The 19,222-nt window shown below is 36.3% G+C and overlaps 1 protein-coding gene and 1 long non-coding RNA gene across 3 annotated transcripts in view; one reads left to right on the forward strand and one right to left on the reverse strand.

Annotated features, from left to right (window-relative positions):
• The first annotated feature begins 1,271 nt into the window (after positions 1-1,271).
• Positions 1,272-2,867, forward strand: LOC122142459. Its single transcript, XR_006158626.1, has 2 exons — positions 1,272-1,771; positions 2,179-2,867. It is a non-coding gene; the product is annotated as an uncharacterized LOC122142459 (long non-coding RNA).
• A 2,472-nt stretch (positions 2,868-5,339) lies between these two features.
• The window catches only part of LOC109070802 (ras association domain-containing protein 8-like), a 44,365-nt gene continuing 30,482 nt past the window's right edge, over positions 5,340-19,222 (reverse strand). For both annotated transcript variants that reach the window (XM_042752740.1, XM_042752739.1), the window contains exons 2-6: positions 16,168-16,325; positions 12,589-13,451; positions 11,350-11,524; positions 8,682-8,768; positions 5,340-5,587 (exon numbers count right to left, since the gene is read on the reverse strand). In XM_042752740.1, coding sequence (XP_042608674.1) covers positions 5,556-5,587; positions 8,682-8,768; positions 11,350-11,524; positions 12,589-13,451; positions 16,168-16,270 — 1,260 coding nt within the window. In that variant the 5' untranslated portion in view covers positions 16,271-16,325 and the 3' untranslated portion in view covers positions 5,340-5,555. The remainder of the gene's footprint in view (positions 5,588-8,681; positions 8,769-11,349; positions 11,525-12,588; positions 13,452-16,167; positions 16,326-19,222) is intronic.

Consider the following 19,222-nt stretch of genomic DNA (forward strand, 5'->3'; position numbering starts at 1 on the left):
ATTTGTTCCCTCAATGTACTAAAATGTGCACATGATTACTATTGCGTTCCCTTGATTTATAAATTGTGCGCACGATTTACTAATTAGTTTCCTCGATTTAGCAAATCGAGGGAACGCGATAGTAAATCGAGGGAACGCAATAGTAATCATGTGCACGTTTTAGTACATTGAGGGAACGAATTAGTAAATCGTGCGCACAATTTATTTATTTTTTCTTGCATGTCATGTGCGGGGCTCCGTACAAAACGATTGAATTCCCCAGCAAAAGTTTTTTGTACTTCTGAGAAAATTTTGCTTTCGCTCACAAAACTTTTCCATTCTCGCACAAAACTTTTGCGTTCGCCTGCGAAACTTTCACGTTCTCTCGCAAAAACAATCGTTCCCTAAACTAACTTTGCATTCGCTTGCGAAAATGTTGAATTCCTCGACAAATGTTACATTCGCTCAAGCTTTTATTATGAAAATAATAATGAGGTATGAGAAAAAAAAAACATTTCAAAGCAAAGTTTCTGGAGGGAACGTAATACTTGCAAAAAAATCGCAAAAAATATTGAGATCGACTGTAATTTTCTTCTTCCACATGCGAGCGAATGCAATTTTTCTTTGGGGAATGCAATACTGTTGCGAGAGAACGTAAAAGTCTTGCTAGTGAACGCAGAAGCACTAATACATTTCTTCTTCCAGTCCACTGATCTATAACAGAGAACGGTTTAGAATGCAACGAGCGATCCAGTAATCATATAGAGATCTGTGTTCCAGTCTCGTTTCCCCCATCTTCATGTCCCTTTACGGGCTCCATAGAGGTCGCCATTCCCTAATCAGCTTCTTACTACTTTCTTCAATTATCAGTAAAGCAAATTATATTTAGTATATATTTTTAATATATGTATATTTATTAAATCTAAATTAATCGTTTATTTTAAAACGCCAACTCCATGCCCTCCCTGTACTAGAAAACTGCATAATAACTCTAAATACCTTTATATTTAATTCAAAATCCTCAACTTTATGTAATAGATTACATAAAAAAATATAAGTTAAAAGCCATCCTAATTTTCAAAATGACTTTTCGCGCCATCTCTCTCTCTCTCTCTTTCTCTCTCTCTCTGCATGCTTCGTACGTGCACATCCACACTAGCTTCATGGCTTTACTATACAGAGTCCAACCACCTTCAGGACGCGGGGGGAGCTCTTTTTTTTCTAAAACTCGTAAAAACAATGCACAGTTGCATCAACAGAGCAGTTTTACACCAGATTCCACTTTCGAAAATCAAAGCGCAAAGTATGGCGCGTAAACGCGTCTAGAAACGCCTCAGAAAAGCGGGAAACAAACGCGCCGAAAATGGTTCATTCCTAAAGTACGACGTGCAAAACCGAACGCGCCGCTCCCCGCTATAACTCCGAGAAAATCCACCGAACAGTTGACGCTCACGGTCAAGCCCCTGCGACGCTGTAATTCGATAGTTCCATCTAACAGGCGGGCTTTCGGTGGAGAGCTCGGCTAACTATTGGCTGACTGCCACGTCAATCAAGCGCTGATTTGCATAAGCAGGTCAGGTTGCAGTTGCAGGGGAGTGGACCGGGTTGGGATAGCGCAAGTGAGCTGAACTTCTGCGCTGGTGTAGTGCACTATCCTCAATTTAATACTTTATTTAAGGAATTATTTATTTTGACGAAAACAGCTCTATCCTCGTGTGCTTTTATTAATACCACTAAGGACGGTCGGATTCGCTCTTCTCCCAGTAATTAACGGGTTTATTGGGAAGTTGAGGTGAGTAATTGTATCTTCTTGCTTCAATTGTCTGTAAAAATAATATTAATCGATTTATTTGAACGTGATGAGCTGACATGCTTTCATAATATTACCCTCTAACATTTCTGCTTTGTTTTCCATGTATTTGAGACGAAATATAGCGATTTGTGGGATTATTCATATCTCACCATCAGTGCTAAATTAAAATTTGAGACCTAACTTATATTTATTTAACTTAACATTATTTATAAAAGCTTCATTTGTATTTGAAAGCGCATTCAAGCGTTTCACCAAGACCACATGGTCGAGAAATAGATCATATCACTGTGTACCTCATATAATTAGCATATAATTGGCATACATGAATAAATAATTATAATTAGTCTCTGCACATGATCTGAACTCTCTTATATTTGCATTCGGAGGTTTACAGGGACATCCCGGGCTTGCAGTGCCATCCGAACCTGTGATTTCTGAAAGCAGGTAAGCCACTGACTAACGCACATTGCGCCTGTTCTTCACTCCACTGTGCGTGTGACAGCGGCTAACCAGCTTTTGGATGAGTGCTTGACCTCAGCGTCCCACCGGGGAGTCCTGAAGGGCTCGGGCGGATACGGCCCCTGGAGGGACGCTTTTGGGCCCCCGTCCCTCCACCGGTCTTTTTGTTCCTGTAGCTCAGCTGCTTGAAACCCAGAGGTTGTGGGTTTGAATCCCGTGCAACACGTGCTAAGAAATGGAGTGTAAACGTGTCACAGAGCTCTAGATGAAGCGGCTTCGCTCATTTAAAGTTTTATGCATAATAATAATAATAATGTTGTTTTTGCACGTAAGCAGCAGCTCTGAACTTTGAACTTGTGCGGTTCTGCAAATCCAGGTACAGTAACATCATGTGAAACACACTCGGCCTGTTAGCTGTGCTTTAATTTATCATATATAATAATTAAACTTTCTCTCTGATCGGCGGTTTTGGTTTCATAGATGTACAGTAAGTGTGTTTTATTGGATGTTTTCCTTTTTCAATAGGTTGGCGATTTCATGATGTGACACGTGATTGTATTATATTGCCTTATAATATGAAAATATATATCAAATAAAATATATCAAAAATATGAAATAAATTGTAATGTTTCTCAATATCTTACGTTATATTATATGAACTATATAAAATCTAAAAATTTTGAAAATAAATATAAAAATGTTTTGGTTTAGCAATAAAATATTAAACGTAGTCATGCAATTTTGCTAAAGAAATGGGTGATGTGGTGCAACAATATATTATTAAGAAATTATTAACCATATAAAATGTTACATTTGGTATATATATATATATATATATATATATATATATATATATATATATATATATATATATATATATATTAAAAATATTAATTAATGAAAGTTTATGTTTTTATTAATATTTTATATTATTAAAAATAAATCCTAATGTTGCAGTATACTTTATATTATATTACATTATATACAAATTAAATCTTAATGTTTAAGTGCACAAACTTGATTTTAGAAACAAAATATTAAAGGTTGTAAAATATTAAAAAGAAAGATGGACAGCATGTTTAACAAGTTATTAACAATTAAAGAAAAGTACTATATGTTTTCATTATGTTATATTATATTATTAAAAATAAATCTTAATGTTGCAGTATACTTTATATTATATTGAATTATGTTATAATATCAAATAAAATATTATAATAGGAAAATCTTAATATTACATATTATATCATATTAATAAAATAAAATATGAAAAATAAATCCTAATGTGGCAGTATACATTATACTGTATGTAACATTATAATTTTTTTTAAATCCTAAAGTTACAATTTAAATATTATACTATATTATATTATATGTAAATAAAATATAAAAATAGATCAAATAAATCCTGATGTTTCATAATACAAACATACATTTAGCAACAAGATATTGAAGGTTGAGATACAGTTTGACATGAAGATACAGAGATACAGTTGAGATACTGTGCAAAAGAAATGCTGATAATTGTTTTTTTTTTAATCCAGGCAAACAAACAGCACTTCATATAATGTAAATCTCATTGAATGCGGATGATTGAAGTGGTTTATAGTTACATTTGGGGTTTTGAGTTCCATAAAATGTATAATCCTGCCTCTTTATAGTAATTAAATTGCATATTAATGAATTCTCGCTGGGCATTTTTAATGCATGGATGATATTAGGAAGTCATTACCGTGTGTGTAGAGCTGCTGTTAATGGCTCTGGACCACATAAAGATATTCATCAGACTTGATTGGATTGAATCTCTTCTTCATCTGTGATTATCCCGCTCAGTGAAATGAACTAAAACACGCCACTCTCGTGAGCTGCGGCTGTATTAGTGTTTATCTGTATGGACGTGTAATATAATCTAGTGTCTGCAGCTGCAGAGACAGACAGCAGCGAGTGCTGGCGAGGATGTGAGTCTAATCTCACTCATGTCACACAAGCTCTTGATCTGATCCTCATAATCCACTCTCATATAGTTAATCATGAGAGCTCAACAGACAAACCACTTCTGTCTCATTCACTCAGCTTCTTTACTGCATCAAAGTGCTCAGTCACGTTTAAAGAAGACTTTCAGAAAAATATGACTGGAGTTATGTGAGAAAGATCTGTTAAATCAGGACGCGCTGTTTTTGTTTGTTTTTAATGGACTAATGACCGGAAATTGTGACAGTACCTTTATAAAAACTCATCTTTATGGATTTTTTATACATCATGCGGTTTAGTTCAGTGTTTTAAGATCAAGAACCTTATGTGATCAAATTTTTATGGAAGTTAGGCCAGTTTTTAAGTATTATTATTATTTTTTTGGTCACTTGAATTATCATCTTGATAAAATAATGTGTTCTAATAATAATCTAATAAATAAAATGCATATGACAATTATAATATGCACATTTTTGGAGATAAAAAAACAATGAAAATATAAATGTTTAAATAAGTGTAATATATTAATATTATAGATATTAAATAACTTACATAATATAGAAGTATATTAACTAATATGCATGTTAAAATTAATTAGTACTTAATTATATAAGTATAAAAATAATATTTTTTAATAATATATAAAAACTTATTTTTGGAAGTTAGGTCAGCTTGAGTATCAAAATATAATAATTTAATTTATTTTTTTACTCAAATTTGCATTTTAATCTAATTTGTAATGAGAAAAACTAAGTGGTCTTCTAGTGGTCTCAGACTTTTGGACAATTGAGATACTATTATTATTTATTAAAATTTGGAATTAAATTAATTTTTATGATATTTCTATACATCTTTATTTCTTTATTAAATTAATTAATAAAATATTTACTTACAAACCATTGGTACTTAATCTTTTACTTATTAACCCTGGTATGTGGCAGGGTGTGTGAAATCAACACTTACTGTAGCCCTAACATTTATATTATTATTAACCCAGTTTAAGTGTCAGAAAACATTCCCTGTGTTTGCTCTCTTGCTCTTCAAATCTGAATCAGTAATATAAAACAGCACGAGAGGAACAATGACTGAACTGACGAACCATCAAACGGGAATCATCTCAGACACAATGCACAGTCTTTATTGTACTTAAATACATACACAAAAGTAAAAGTTCTCGAGATAAAATCTGGTCATATTTTACAGTAAATACATGTTTTGAAATGTACCAAAAAGTAGTAAATATATCATTCATATATACTGTGAATATATAGCATAAACGGTTATATAGACAGCAGAGTTGAATATAAATCCTCAGCCCTGTGCTTCAGCTTTATTACCGCCAAGACGATTCTCGTGAAGTCAGGACTGCAAGACACATAGAAAAGCACATTGAGTGATGCTGTTGGGAAGCTCGATCATGAGAAGTATAAAAATACGTTAGACACATTCCCGTGCACACAGCAGCCGAGAGAAAACAGAAAGAAACCTCCAAACGTCACACTCTACTGTGTATGAACCCCGAGGTGTAGCTCTCGCTAAACCAGCAACGTACTGCCTCAGTTGTATGATTAATATGCAATACAGCACGAGGCATTGATCATGTGTGGGAATCATCAATTTGATGCAATTTGTTCTTTGGAAATAGCAAATACAGAAAAAGACGTTCCAGCAGGTTCACATTTAGAGTGTGTCCCGAAAGTAACTGATACAGACGGATAAACATCTACTAAAATATGAGATTTTGTCATTTATATGTTATTTATACAAAGAAAATCTCATCATGGGAAAATTTCCCCATTAGAATAATGTAGTTAGCAACTGTTCCAACTTTTGTAATTGTTTGAAAGTACAGTCAAACCAAAAATTATTCAGACACCAGATATTATTTTTGATATTTTTTTTTTACTAGTGGGTGTGGGACACTATAAGTGAGGATAGCAGAATACAGTCAACTGTGACTCATACCCCAAAATCCTTCATACAGTGGACTAACAGTAAAATTGATAAAAATTTGGGACCAAAAAATATTCAGACACTTTGACCTGACCATGTTTTGCTTAAGTGTTTTTTCTTTAATTGCTAATGCTTTTCACGCCACACACTGAACAAAATGAAGCATTGCTTGGGAATTGTTTGAGCTAAATTGGTATTATCTAATTGTGTACTTAAATTTAACAGCTGACTGCTAACAGCTATTCAACCGAATTCATTACATAACTTCTGACATTATCAAGATGAATTTGTTCTGACACAGTTTAACTATTTTATTACCATTTTCTAAACTGAGATAATGTGAGAAATGTTGAAGGTGTCTCAATAAATTTTGGTTTGTCTGTACTGAATATGATGACAGAAATAGTTCATATTTTTGAATACTGCTGGTTCACAATCAGACGTCAGACGTGACACTTTAAAAACGACTGTTATGTACAGTGTTCACAATCTTTGTAGCAACATTTAGACTGTTTGGATCATTGTCCACTCAACACATCTTGACAAATAGTTGTTTAAGGAGACAAGATGTACTTAGATCACACAGGAAAGCCATCCCGTCATTGTTGAAGGGATAGGTCACCCAAAAATGAAGATTTGTCATCATTTACTCACTCTCATGATGTCCAAACCCATATAACTGCCTTTATTCCGTAAAACACGAAAGGAGATATTTAGCAGAATGTTCTTGCTGCTGCTTTCCATTAGAATGCATTTGATAGACAGCAGCTGGAATTACGACACATTCTTACAATTAAAATTCAGATATTTTCTAAATTAAGAATAGTGTTACAAATGATTTTTTTATTCAAACATTTCTTAAGAATGTTTAATCTATTTTTTAAGACAAAACATAAGACGCATTTCAATTCCTCGAAACAAAATTCTTAAAATTCATTGCAAAGTTGGGATAGCTTCCAACTTGTCTAAAATCCCCAAAGGCTAAGTGTTTAATGAATTTATTGGGTTATTTGAATTAAACATCGCAACATATAATGCATATTACTATTATTAGAGATGCGCATCGATAATGTAAACAATGATCGGTCAGGATTATGTCTGACAAGACTTTGTTGAATTTGAAATTCAGTAACTCTAAAAAAACGAGAGAACTTTTGACAGCTATTTAAAATACACAATGTATTTAAAAATGATTATGTTTATAATGGAAATATGAAGGCAGTGAAAAAAATAAACCTTTGAGGTTTTTTAACTTTATCAGTGAGTAACATCATACAAAACTTTATCTTAAGACATTTCGTAACTTCTTTCTTAAAGTTTTCATAAATCAAGCCCTGTAAAGCTTAAAAACAAACAAAAAACAAACTTTTCATAAAGGTGGCTTTTTTTTCTCATCTTGTTCAACAAACACCACCATACAATTCAAAGTAATTTTCTTCTTAAAAAGATTATTAAGAAACTTAGGCTTTATCTTAGATTTTGATAAATCCAGCCCCTAGAGGCTGTCAAGCTCCAAAACAATCCATTAAAGTCTCATAAGTGTACAATGTGAGTTTTTGCACTATATTTCAAGTTTTCTGAAGTCACATGATGTATTTGTGTGAGAAAGAGACCCAAACTGAAGTTGTTATTAACTGATGATCCTTCAAATCTCATTTGCACTTGCGTATATTCAAACTCGTCACATACAGTACATCAATGACGCTAAAGGCGTCCAGCTGATCACAAAAGTCTGGAAAAACCTTCCTGGTTGGAAAAGAGCAGCATGAACATTCTTCAAAATGTCTTATTTTACATTTCAAGTACGAAAGAGTCACACAGGTTTGGAACACCAAGAAAATAACAGAAATGTAATTTTTTGGGGGGGGACTATCCCTTTAATAACACACACACACACACACACACACACACACACACAGCACTATCAATCAGCAAAACAGCTACGACATAAGGACACCAAATTGGGACAGAAGAGCATAAAGAAGAAAAAGAGTGTAGAACTCAAGGGAACATGGGAGAAACACTTTTAGTTTTCATCAAATTTAAAGTCAAATTACATCTTTGAAAGCAAAAATATCTCGACTCCAACAAAAGTTATTAGCAGCTTATCGAGATGTAATTTGAAACCAACCCACCACCCCTTAAACTAAAGTGTTGAAGAGCACAGCTTGTGGTAACACTTCTTTTTGAAAGGCACTACATACTGACTTCATAGCATTGTAATATGTAACATCTACATTTACAGACAAAATTAGCATACACTGTATATTAATAGTACTAATATACAGCCACTGAAAATATAGTTTTGGATTGAACTATATGGTAATGTTGCGTAAATTAGTTGACGCAATGCCTTTCAGCTAAAGTGCTACAATAATCAGGCATGTTGTTCAGAAAAGGGCCACCATGCAGGCACCTTCACCCAGAAAGGGCTGCCGCCACGGGCGTGCGTGTGGCAGCTGGGGTTACAGGCAGGGAAGCAGCAGCATCTGTCACACATACACACCCTCGGGGTTCAGGCTGGACACCAGGGGGTGCTGCAGGTTGCGCGGGTGACCCAGGAACTGCTTGGCAGTGGGACGTGGGGGCGAATCTGTGGGAAACATGGAGCAAAATATGCATCAACAACAACATAAGTCCATATAAACACAAATTCATATAAATTTAAACAAATTCAAGAAGACTGGATGCTGTGTTTGAAATAAACATGCATAAACAAACAGTGCGGTCATGTGATAAAATGCGACAATTTAGCATTGTATACTGCATACTGGCAGTATATACTGTGTACTGACTACTACTTAAAAATAGCATGTGAAAGATTGAGTGTTATACAAGTATAAACATTTGAAACCGTAGTATGCTATAAAGTCACTTCACCTCTTCACTTTAAATGTTTCCTCTAAATTTAGCAAACATCATCCAGTTATCAGTTGATTATTGTTTAATTTTTAGTATTTTAAAATGTGCAGGTTATACTGGTAGTATGCTGTTTTAAAGTCTACCATTGTAAACAATGTTCCCTCTAATTTTTTTTTTTCTTGCTGAGCAAAACTTTTCTCTATTGGGCGGACATTTCGGCCACCTGTGCAAAAACATTCTTTATACCAGACCTGTGCAGCGCGCACACAAAAAAAGTGTGTAACTTTTAACTTTAATGTGCTATTTGTATTTAATTTGACCCGTGACTAAATGATGTACATTTTAGATTACCTGAGAAAACTTTATATTATATATATATATATATATGTACACAGTATAATACACTGCCATTCAAAAGTTTGGGATCAATAATGTTTATTAAATAAGTTTCTTATGCTCATCAAGGCTGTATCTATTTGATAAAAATATTGAATATTTTTTCACAAAATAATATTGTGAAATATTATTGCAATTTAAAATAAAAGTTTTCTATTTTAATATACTTTAAAATACAATTTATTCCTATGAAGCAAAGCAATTTTCAGCATCATTTCTCCAGTCTTCGGTGTCACATGATCCTTCACTAATCATTCTAATATGCTGACTTATAATCAATGTTGGAAACAGTTGTGCTGCATAATATTTTTTTTGGGACTTGTGATATTTTTTCGGGATTCTTTGATAAATAAAAAGTTAAAAAGGACAGTGTTTATTCAAAATAGAAATTTTGTGTTACAATATACACTACTAAAATGTTTGTGGTCAATATTTTTTTTCTTTTTTAAAAGAAATTAATACGTTTATTCAGCAAGAATGTGTTAAATGGATAAAAAGTGATAATATAGACATATTTTTAGAAAATATTTCTATTTTGAATAAATGCTGTTCTTTTTAACTTTTTTATTAATCTAAGAATCAAAGAAAAAAGTAAAACGTTCAAAAAAAAAATAAAAAAAAAAAAAGTAAAAATATTAAGCAGCACAACAGATTCATCACTGATAATAAATCAGCATATTAGAATGATTTCTGAAGGATAATATAACACTGAAGGCTGGAGTAATGATGCTGAAAATTCAGCTTTGCTCCACGGGAATAAATTATATTTTAAAGTATATTAAAACAGGAAACCAATATTAGAAATTGCAATAATGTTTCACAATATTACTGTTTTTTCTTCTGTATTTTCGATAAAAATAAATACATCCTTGATGAGCAGAGACTCCATTAAAAAACAAGGTCAATTATTTATTAGGTTAATAATGTAGGCCTAACATAATATAATATCAAAACAAACTGAAGCATTTAAACTGATAGAATAGAAGAGAATAGAATAGAATAGAAACTGAAGCATTTAAACTGAGATCTGTAAGTTAAATCTAAAAAAAAAAAAAAAAACGTGAACGTCAGTTCTTCTATAGCTATCTAAACATCCCTATGATGTACAGTTTGCACACTACACCTGTGTGACTGTAAATGTCTCTGAGTTTTGTTACCGTTCTGTGCCCATCATCCGCTGTTTCCAGCACTTAATCAAGCCACTCTTCTTTAATACATGATGACGTTTTATTTTCACATGTCATTGCGTTTGCGTCGGCTCTCGAGTTGAGCTATTTCGTAAGCTACGCAACCATTAAAATATTCGGTTTCAACAGCGACTCATTTGGCGCACATCATTCCCTTTCTATGAAACTGTAAACCGCATTCACCGGTTCTAACTCTATCGTGATATCAACTCTATAGCGGTTTACCCGAGCATTGCAATTCATTCGCTTTCGCAAATAGCTTTCCCAACTCATTTATACGTGTGCGCGGCACATTATTTCTTCTGCGCGGCAGCGGTGGAAGAAGTGCGCGGCCGCGCGCGCGCGCAGCTTAGAGGGAACATTGGTAGTATGGTAGTATGCTGTTTTAAAGTCTACCATTGTAAACCTGTATGATCATATGTTTGCAGTTAATTGTTTTACACCAAAAATGGAGGGTCAAGTCTAGCACATTGCATTGTGGGATACAGAATACCACTGAGTGTATTCTGTATATTGCACATTATAGCAAACGTAGTAAATCATTTGGCTATTTGAAGTATACTGAAAATGTGTGATTATGTGTGCGTAAACACTATGGTACTACACAAAATAAAACTAGAACTAGTTGGCAGTATACAGTATATACTGTCTATACTGTATACTCAGTTAGGTATATGTACCTGCAGTAGATTTAGTGTGTGTTTTTGTGTGTGTGTGTGGAGGCCATACCAATGTCTTTTTGTCTGTCCTGCTGTTGTTGAGTCAGGTCCAGTTGTTCTGGGTGTTCACTGAGGTCTGTGCGGGGTTCAGTATGAGTAGGCAGGGCTCCAGCCTGCTGGATAAACTGTTGTAAATTGCACTGTCTCAGCTCTTTATTCAACTCCTCCACTTCCTCCTGCTTAGCCTATACACAGAGAGAACAGACAATCACAAACAGCCTGCTTACTAGAATAAAAAACAGTTTAATTATGAATACAAATGATTAAACACTATCATTTTTTGCATTGTAGTATGTGGCCAACAAATTACTAATGTACACATTTTAGAATATATTTGTATTTATACATTTTAACAGCAATGCTTTAATAAGTACATTTAAACACTGCCTGTAAACCTTTAATTGTGCATGTTGTCTGAATACATAACCAACAATTTCATATCTTTGTTTTCTTCTTTGGTGTAATTCCATCAGTAGTCACAAGGTGGCGCCATGTTTTAAAAGCAACAACAGCCAAGGCAGTAAGTCTACCCTGCGGCTCTGATTACAGTAATCTTAGGATTTGTTCTCTGTGGGTACCTTTGACACCTTTCTGGTTGTAGGTAAGACAAGCCAAATTCAAACACAGACAAGTCAGTGGTAACCACAAAGTATGTGACTCAAGTAATCACCTGAGTTGCTATTTGAAAACTATGATAATTCATTATGTTCTGTTGAAGGATCAACCTAATTTGCATGCATGACTTGTCTAAAAGGAGTAGATTATGATTATGTAAGATCCGGTTAGTCATGGTTGATTTCCTTGCTTTCTGGAAGAACACATAAAGGAAGACTTTTGAGTGGCACTGTGGTATAAAATAGTATAGATGAATTTCACAGAATTGCAAGTCTTTGATTTAAGTCACTTTAATACTGAAATGTTGCTATAAAACTGAGGCTGGTGCATAATTATGTACCGTTTGAAATTCATGCATGCCCAGCAGGTAAAGAAACTCGGTCAATAGGTATACACCTTTATTTTGTCCTTTCAAGGCATAAAATGCACAGGAAATAAAAGAAATATATATGTGTCCAAATAAAAACATCTGATTTCACAAGTTCTAAGTGTGAAATACTTTTAAAAGATGGGTTCCTTTATCCGCTTCCAAATTTTCAGTTCATTGATCATGCACCTCCACAGAGGGGACCGTAATACCCTCCAGCATTTGCAGCTACAAGCCTCTCTCTAGAGCCATGCCCTCTCTGCTTACCTTCAGCAGAGTCTCCGCCCTCCCCAAAGCCTTTTCAAGCTCTAAAAGCTCTGCCTCCAATTCCTCCCCCTGCTTTTGTCGACTTTGAAGATCTGCCTTGATTACCCCCAAAGAGTCTTTTGAATCGGACTGGGTGGGCAAGATGTCCGCCTGTAGCATTTCTCTCTGAATGTCCTCCTCAAGCTGCATGGCGCGAGTGTTGAATTCGTGCAACTTTTGCCCGCAATCATCTAGTTTAGCATGCAGCTCTCCTATCCGCCGCTTCATCCCACGCTCCCTTTCGATCTCTATCCTTAGTTCCTCCTCCCAGAACTCCTCGTCCACCAACTCCTGCTGGTTCCTCCACAGGGTCTTCTCCAAAACTTCAATCTCTGCCTGCAGGGATGACTCCTCAGCAGACGACTCTTCCCAAGTCTCGCATTCCTTGTCCACAGCCAACAGCTGGGACTCAAGGGCACGTAGCTGCTCCCGCTGCTGGAGAACATGCCGGAGCACCTCCTCTTTAGATGGCCCCGGAAGGTACTGCGCGTGTGGAACTGTGGACACCCTCTGTTCAGGAGAGGGTGTTTTACGAGAGTCCTTAGTTTTCACATGGGGAGAACTGGAGGGGCCCAAGTTGAAGGTCAAAGATTTCTTCGGCAAACCCCGTTTGAGTTCTGATGTGGAAGGCTTGGAGTGAGGGAGGGTGCGGCTGTGCAGACTTTGCTCTTCACTGCTACTGGGACCGGTCCGCCGCAGGAAGAACTGCACCTCGCTGCTGTGTTGGCCCAGTTTGGCCAGGGACTCCAGTGGGCGCTCATTGGCCAGTAGTTGGCGCTCGGTGTCCCTCAGTTTCTGAATGAGAACATAACGACCCGTCTGGCCTGAAGAGAACACAGGGGTAGTTAGAGTCCAAAGATGTGTTGTACTTTATTTGTATTCTTATTACATGGACAATCCCCCTGGATCTAGGGGAGCGGTCCTAAGGTTACTTCAAGTGTCTTACTGAAGGCCATTATGGCAAGGGCTCATGGACCACCACTTTGTGGGCCCCTAACCTACTGGTTACTAGCCCAGATCTTTAAACATCTAACCCAAGGTTCCTAAAATCTGACCCTGGAGGGCCACTGCCTCTCAGAGTTTAACTTAAACCTAGGGCTGTCAAATGATTAATCACGATTAATCACATCCAAGATAAAAGTTTTGTTTACATAATATATGTATGTGTACAGGGTATATTTATTATGTATATATAAATACACACACATAAATTATATATTTAGAAAATATTTACATGTATATACATTTATATATTTATATTATTATATTTTATATTATATATAAATATATTTAATATATAAACATAACATATTCTTCTTAAATATATACATGCATGTGTGTGTATTTATATATACATAATAAATATACACAGTATACACACATATATTATGTAAACAAAACTTTTATTTTGGATGTGATTAATCGTGATTAATCATTTGACAGCCCTACTTAAACCCTTATCAAGCTTACTTTATTGTAATTTTTTTAGCAACTGTGAAGACCTTGATAAGCTTTTTTGATTAGGTTTAAATTAGTTAAAGTGCCCCATTATGCCATTTTGAATACTGCCTTTCATGCAGTGTGTAATGTAGCTGTATGTGAAAGCAAATATCTGCAAAGTTAAACGAGAAATAAAGTTGTAGCCTCCCAAAAGAAAGAATCGACTCTGAAAAGCGTAAATGAGTCATTTGTAATTTGAATCCCACTTCTGTGATGACTACAAGTCATAATGCATGCCTATGTTCTACGCTGGCCGGCTGCAAACAACTTGACCCACCCTCAAACTCATAATTTAACTGATGACTGAATCTTAGGGAGTTTATTACGGGATTCACTTGAAAGATGGCTCAGTACCTAGTTTATTTGAACCAGCTGGCTCCACTTAATCGCAAACTATATGTAAAATAATAGGTTTTTTTTTTGTGTGTGTGTGTGTGTGTGTGTGTGTGTGTGTGTGTGTGTGTGTGTGTGTGTGTGTGTGTTCAAAATACTCAACCATGGCAATGGAAGTATCGTTTCTGACACGCGCTGTACACAGTAGACCAATCACAACAGACTGGCCCATCTGACCAATCAGAACAGAGTAGGCTCACAGAAAGAAGGGGTTTAGAGAGACTGATTCTTAGAACTAGAGATCGACCGATATGGGTTTTTCTATAGCCGATGCCGATGCCGATGTTTAGAGGTCAGGGTCGGCCGATATGTGCTGCCGATTTTTAGGGCCGATATCTTGAAGTTTTCCCCTTCATTTGCATGCTAAAATGTCACACTAATAATAAGTGGATGCACAACATTTCTAAACTTATCATCATTTACTGAGCACAGACTTGAACCATCTTTTGAATCTTAGAAGTCAATAATTTACATAAAAGTTTTAGAGCATTTATCAAGCAGAATTTTTCAAGTTTGTTGGAACATAAATGTAAACTTAAATATACATTTAAATAAAACAAATACAATTTTATAAATAGAAATCAATTAAACTAAAAAAAAATTTAAAAAATAAAATATATAAAAAATAAATAATAGTAGTGCTGCAAACACACTAGCAACCAGCAACATTTGTGTTTGGTATAAATGACACAGAACATCTAAAGTGCATTCTAATTTCAAACTTACATCGCAGTCTGTTCATTATTAAAATAAAGTACAGTCAACCAAACATATAAAAGGTTACACTGGTCAGTTTAAATAGACCGTAGTATACCGGTCCACTCTGCTGTTATGCCAAGGACGTTTTTGCTCATATGAAGAGGATGATCTTTTCCGTCTAGTTTACAGGTTATTAATTGATTGTTAATTTAAACGACGATCGATCATGGAAATGATCAAATATTGACATCCCTAAATTCAAATGAGCTGGATGGAAACCTGACTATTGTCTGCATCAAACCATGCTTCCAAACAAATGTCATTCACCGTTCTGTGCTGCTCCAGGACAGCTGTCTCTCCGAGCACGGTGCTGTCTGTGAGCGGGGCGGAGTAACGTAGCCCTCAATCACGCTGCAGTGTTTGTGAGAGCTGCCACCTACTCCACCCCATTTACAGAGTGAACTTCTCTGACTACCTTTATCTCCCAGGACTGTTGTTGAATCTTCCAAAGGTTTTGGCTTGGGGTCCTTCACATGCGGCAGCAGCACTTTCCACCGCACCAATAACACGGGGCTGCCTGCCGACGTGCCTGAATTTAAATCGGCGCTACTAAACACGGATATCTGCCGATATATTAAAAAATGACAAATATCGGCCCGATATATCGGCCGAGCGATATATCGGTCGACCTCTACTTAGAACTGCTTCAAATTAATCGTTTGAGAATCATTGGAAAATTAGGTGAAATTAAATGCATATTTTGAGAAAACAAATGTGTTTAATCTTGCATGCAAACCTCATTAGGAGACTCCCAAAACAACATCAGGAACCTTTAAAATTGCATAATTGGGGCACTTTAAACTCTGCAAAGCAGTGTCCCTGCAGGATTGGATTTGAAAAACCCTGGTTTAACCTCACCCCCTAAAGTTCCTTCTCAGAGGTTCTTACCAATGGCTTGGGCGAGTGCAATGACTACGTCCTGACATGATGTCTCTTCTGACAAGCCGCAAACCACTCGTACAACTCCATCCACCCAAACTTTCAGCTCCATCAGAGACACTGAACAAGATCAGCTTACATCAGCAATGCATGGTAATGTCTGGATTCTGAAATGACAAAACAGTAGTAGTGACAAGTTAATGCAAAGTTGTCTTCACAGATTACATTACAAATATAGAGTGAAAAGTGAGGACAATCAAAATCTCCTTATCATTTTCAGTTATACTTCCATGTCTGATTCTAATTGTTAACCAAACATTTCACAGGAATCCCCAGTCCCAACTTTAAGTACTCAAGTACTTAGTTAAAATCATCTATGGAGTTGATTTGAGAACTTGAGTAGACAAAATGACCAAACTGCCCATCTAAACTCATCAAATAAGGTCCAAAATACATCCATGGAGAAAACTCCAGCTATTTTCTACTTTAGTTGTTTCTACCTGATTGCTCAAACCCTGCAGGATTTCCAGCCATGAGACATGAAATTGTGATTGAACATCAGGACCAGTGGGTAAGCAAATTTCAAGAGTTATTATTAAGCAGTAGGTTGATGGACTCATAGCTCTGCTCCAATTAAATGCACTGCTGGCTCTCTTCAAAGGCATTTTGGCAGATGAATGCTTAAGGGAACAGACAGGCAGAATGTAGTTGTTCAGAGACAGCATGTGCTTGCATGTGTGTCTGACTCCACTTTGAAGCCCCACAACAGGAACAGATGGCGCTGCTAAGGTAAGATGTAGTATCCGAATGTTTCAGCCATGCAGATACTGAATGAACCGCTGTTTGTGAGATTAATATAAGCAAAACATGTTGATTCTGTGCACTTTGACTGTTGAACCCTTTGTGAGGAAATTCTATGGTAAAGTCTACCGCATTAACTTATGAAAACATTTAATACAGCAGCACTAAGCTACTAAGCAGACCATTTAGCAGCTGCCAAATACCCAGTGATGGATGCTCTATCTTCAGGCCTTAAAGTCATGTTTAAAAGAGAATAAAGGAAAGGGTCCTATTTTGCCCTACGTTTTTTACGTTCCACAATGGCATTTGTTTCCTTTATAAATTGTCATTATTATAATGTGAATATATATATTTTTGCATGCAAAGCATCTTCAAAAACATCTTTTATCATTTTGATTTGGGGGTGAAATACATTTTCATAAAATTCTATTAAAATTCTATTCTATAAAAACTATTTTTAACATCAAGAAAGAGAATAAAGTGCGAGATGTACATTTCTGAAATTAGCCAATAGGCATTTGAGCCATCTAAATAAATAAATTAGAAAACCACCCTGAGAACACCAACTTGCATGAGTCATTTGATATTTAGGCCACAAGGCATCAGTAAATTGTCCGACTACGTAGATTACAAAACCTAGTGGCACAGGTTAAGTGCCAAACTTGAATCTTGTAAAGTTTGATATCTGTTTTCTTTCCACCTGCTCTTGTAAGCCTCTTGAGCTACTGTTTTTCTGTTCTTCAAAAACTCTCAAACATTGCTGGCCAACTCTGAAACATTCTTCCTCACCAGGGGCGTGTCTAGAGCATTTTAAATGGGGTGGCCAGTCTGGAGCACTGGCTCAAAAGAGGGTGGCCGGGGGTGGGGGGTTATGGTTTGCGGCACGATGTATGTTAAAATACATCGTGTATACACTCACTAAACGAAGAGTGACAGCTTTTTTAGTGGTAGAGCACTCTTTGCAAGCTTTCTAGTCTATGATCCATTTAAAATGTAGAAGCACCCTCAGTGATTATTTCTGGAACCTGGTTAATACGCTTTTATTGCAAAACTATATACAAAAACAACAAAATACAAATGCACTTAATAAAACAATTGAATAAATACATATTTATAAGTTAAGCACCTAACTAAAATAAGTAGGCTATTAATAAAATAAATAACTAAAGAAGGCTGACTATAATAATCAGCTTGCTTCCATTTAATGAGATAAGCCTGCTCCTCATCTGAATTAGAAAAAAAGCGCTTCTAGTCTTCAGTGATGCAAGAACGTTTGAGCATACACGTAATCTCTGAGCAAAAACACAAACAACACATAGAACAACAACCAACACTTAAAAGCACACATCCAGTTTTGTGTGAGTGAAGGAAATCCACTTGCGAGTGGAGATTCGTGCTCGCGCATTACATGGATCACGTAACATTATGCGCTCTCGATATGTCAAATATCACGCTATAGAAACAGCCTAAAATTAAGTATAAAGAGGAGAAGAAAGCGGCCCTAGGCAGCTACACATGCTAGGATCTGCCACTGCCAGATGCAGTTAGAAATTTACTAAAAACAAGTCTATCGCAGGACATCTGGTGGGGGGTGGGGGGGGGCACCTAGGGTGGCCAGCCAAATTTCAGGGGGGGCCAGTGCCACCCCTGGCCACCACGTAGACACGCCTCTGTTCCTCACCATTCCCATCCGTACTGAAGCGGAGGAATGCTACCTTGTTGGCCCGCGTGCAGCAGAGCAGAGAGTAAAACAAGTCTTCTTTTGTCTCCTGTACCTCTAACAGGCTCGATCTTACTAAAGTCTGTGGCCTCAGGGTACACTTCTCAACACAGCCTGCGGTTACCATGACAACAAAGCACTAGACGTGAAAGACGAATTGCAGAGGAATCAACAGGTGCCAGATGCATTGGGCTAGTCGGACAGTTTGGACTTAAGTTCACTGCATTCGTGTTAGAACAGAAAAAGATATATTCTGGCGTTCAGACTGGACTCACAGCAGGCTTGCGTTTGAGATTAGGGTGGATTGCTGTCACACGCTAGGATGCGTTAACTTCCGTCTCTCACATACAATCACTTGCACATGTCCAGGCCCACGGCTTCAGAAATGCAGACCTACCCCAGACACATCTATAACTTCCCTGTCTCCTCCCTTCTAAACGTGTCCTCCAAAAGCTATGATTACTGGAATTATCCCATTTTCTCTCTCATCATCCTCTTTATGTTTTGCGGGCTGTTGAGAAAGCGTCCTGAGGAACAAGCGCA

Source organism: Cyprinus carpio, chromosome B25 (assembly GCF_018340385.1).
Source record: "Cyprinus carpio isolate SPL01 chromosome B25, ASM1834038v1, whole genome shotgun sequence".
In the NCBI taxonomy this organism is placed as follows: Eukaryota; Metazoa; Chordata; class Actinopteri; order Cypriniformes; family Cyprinidae; genus Cyprinus; species Cyprinus carpio.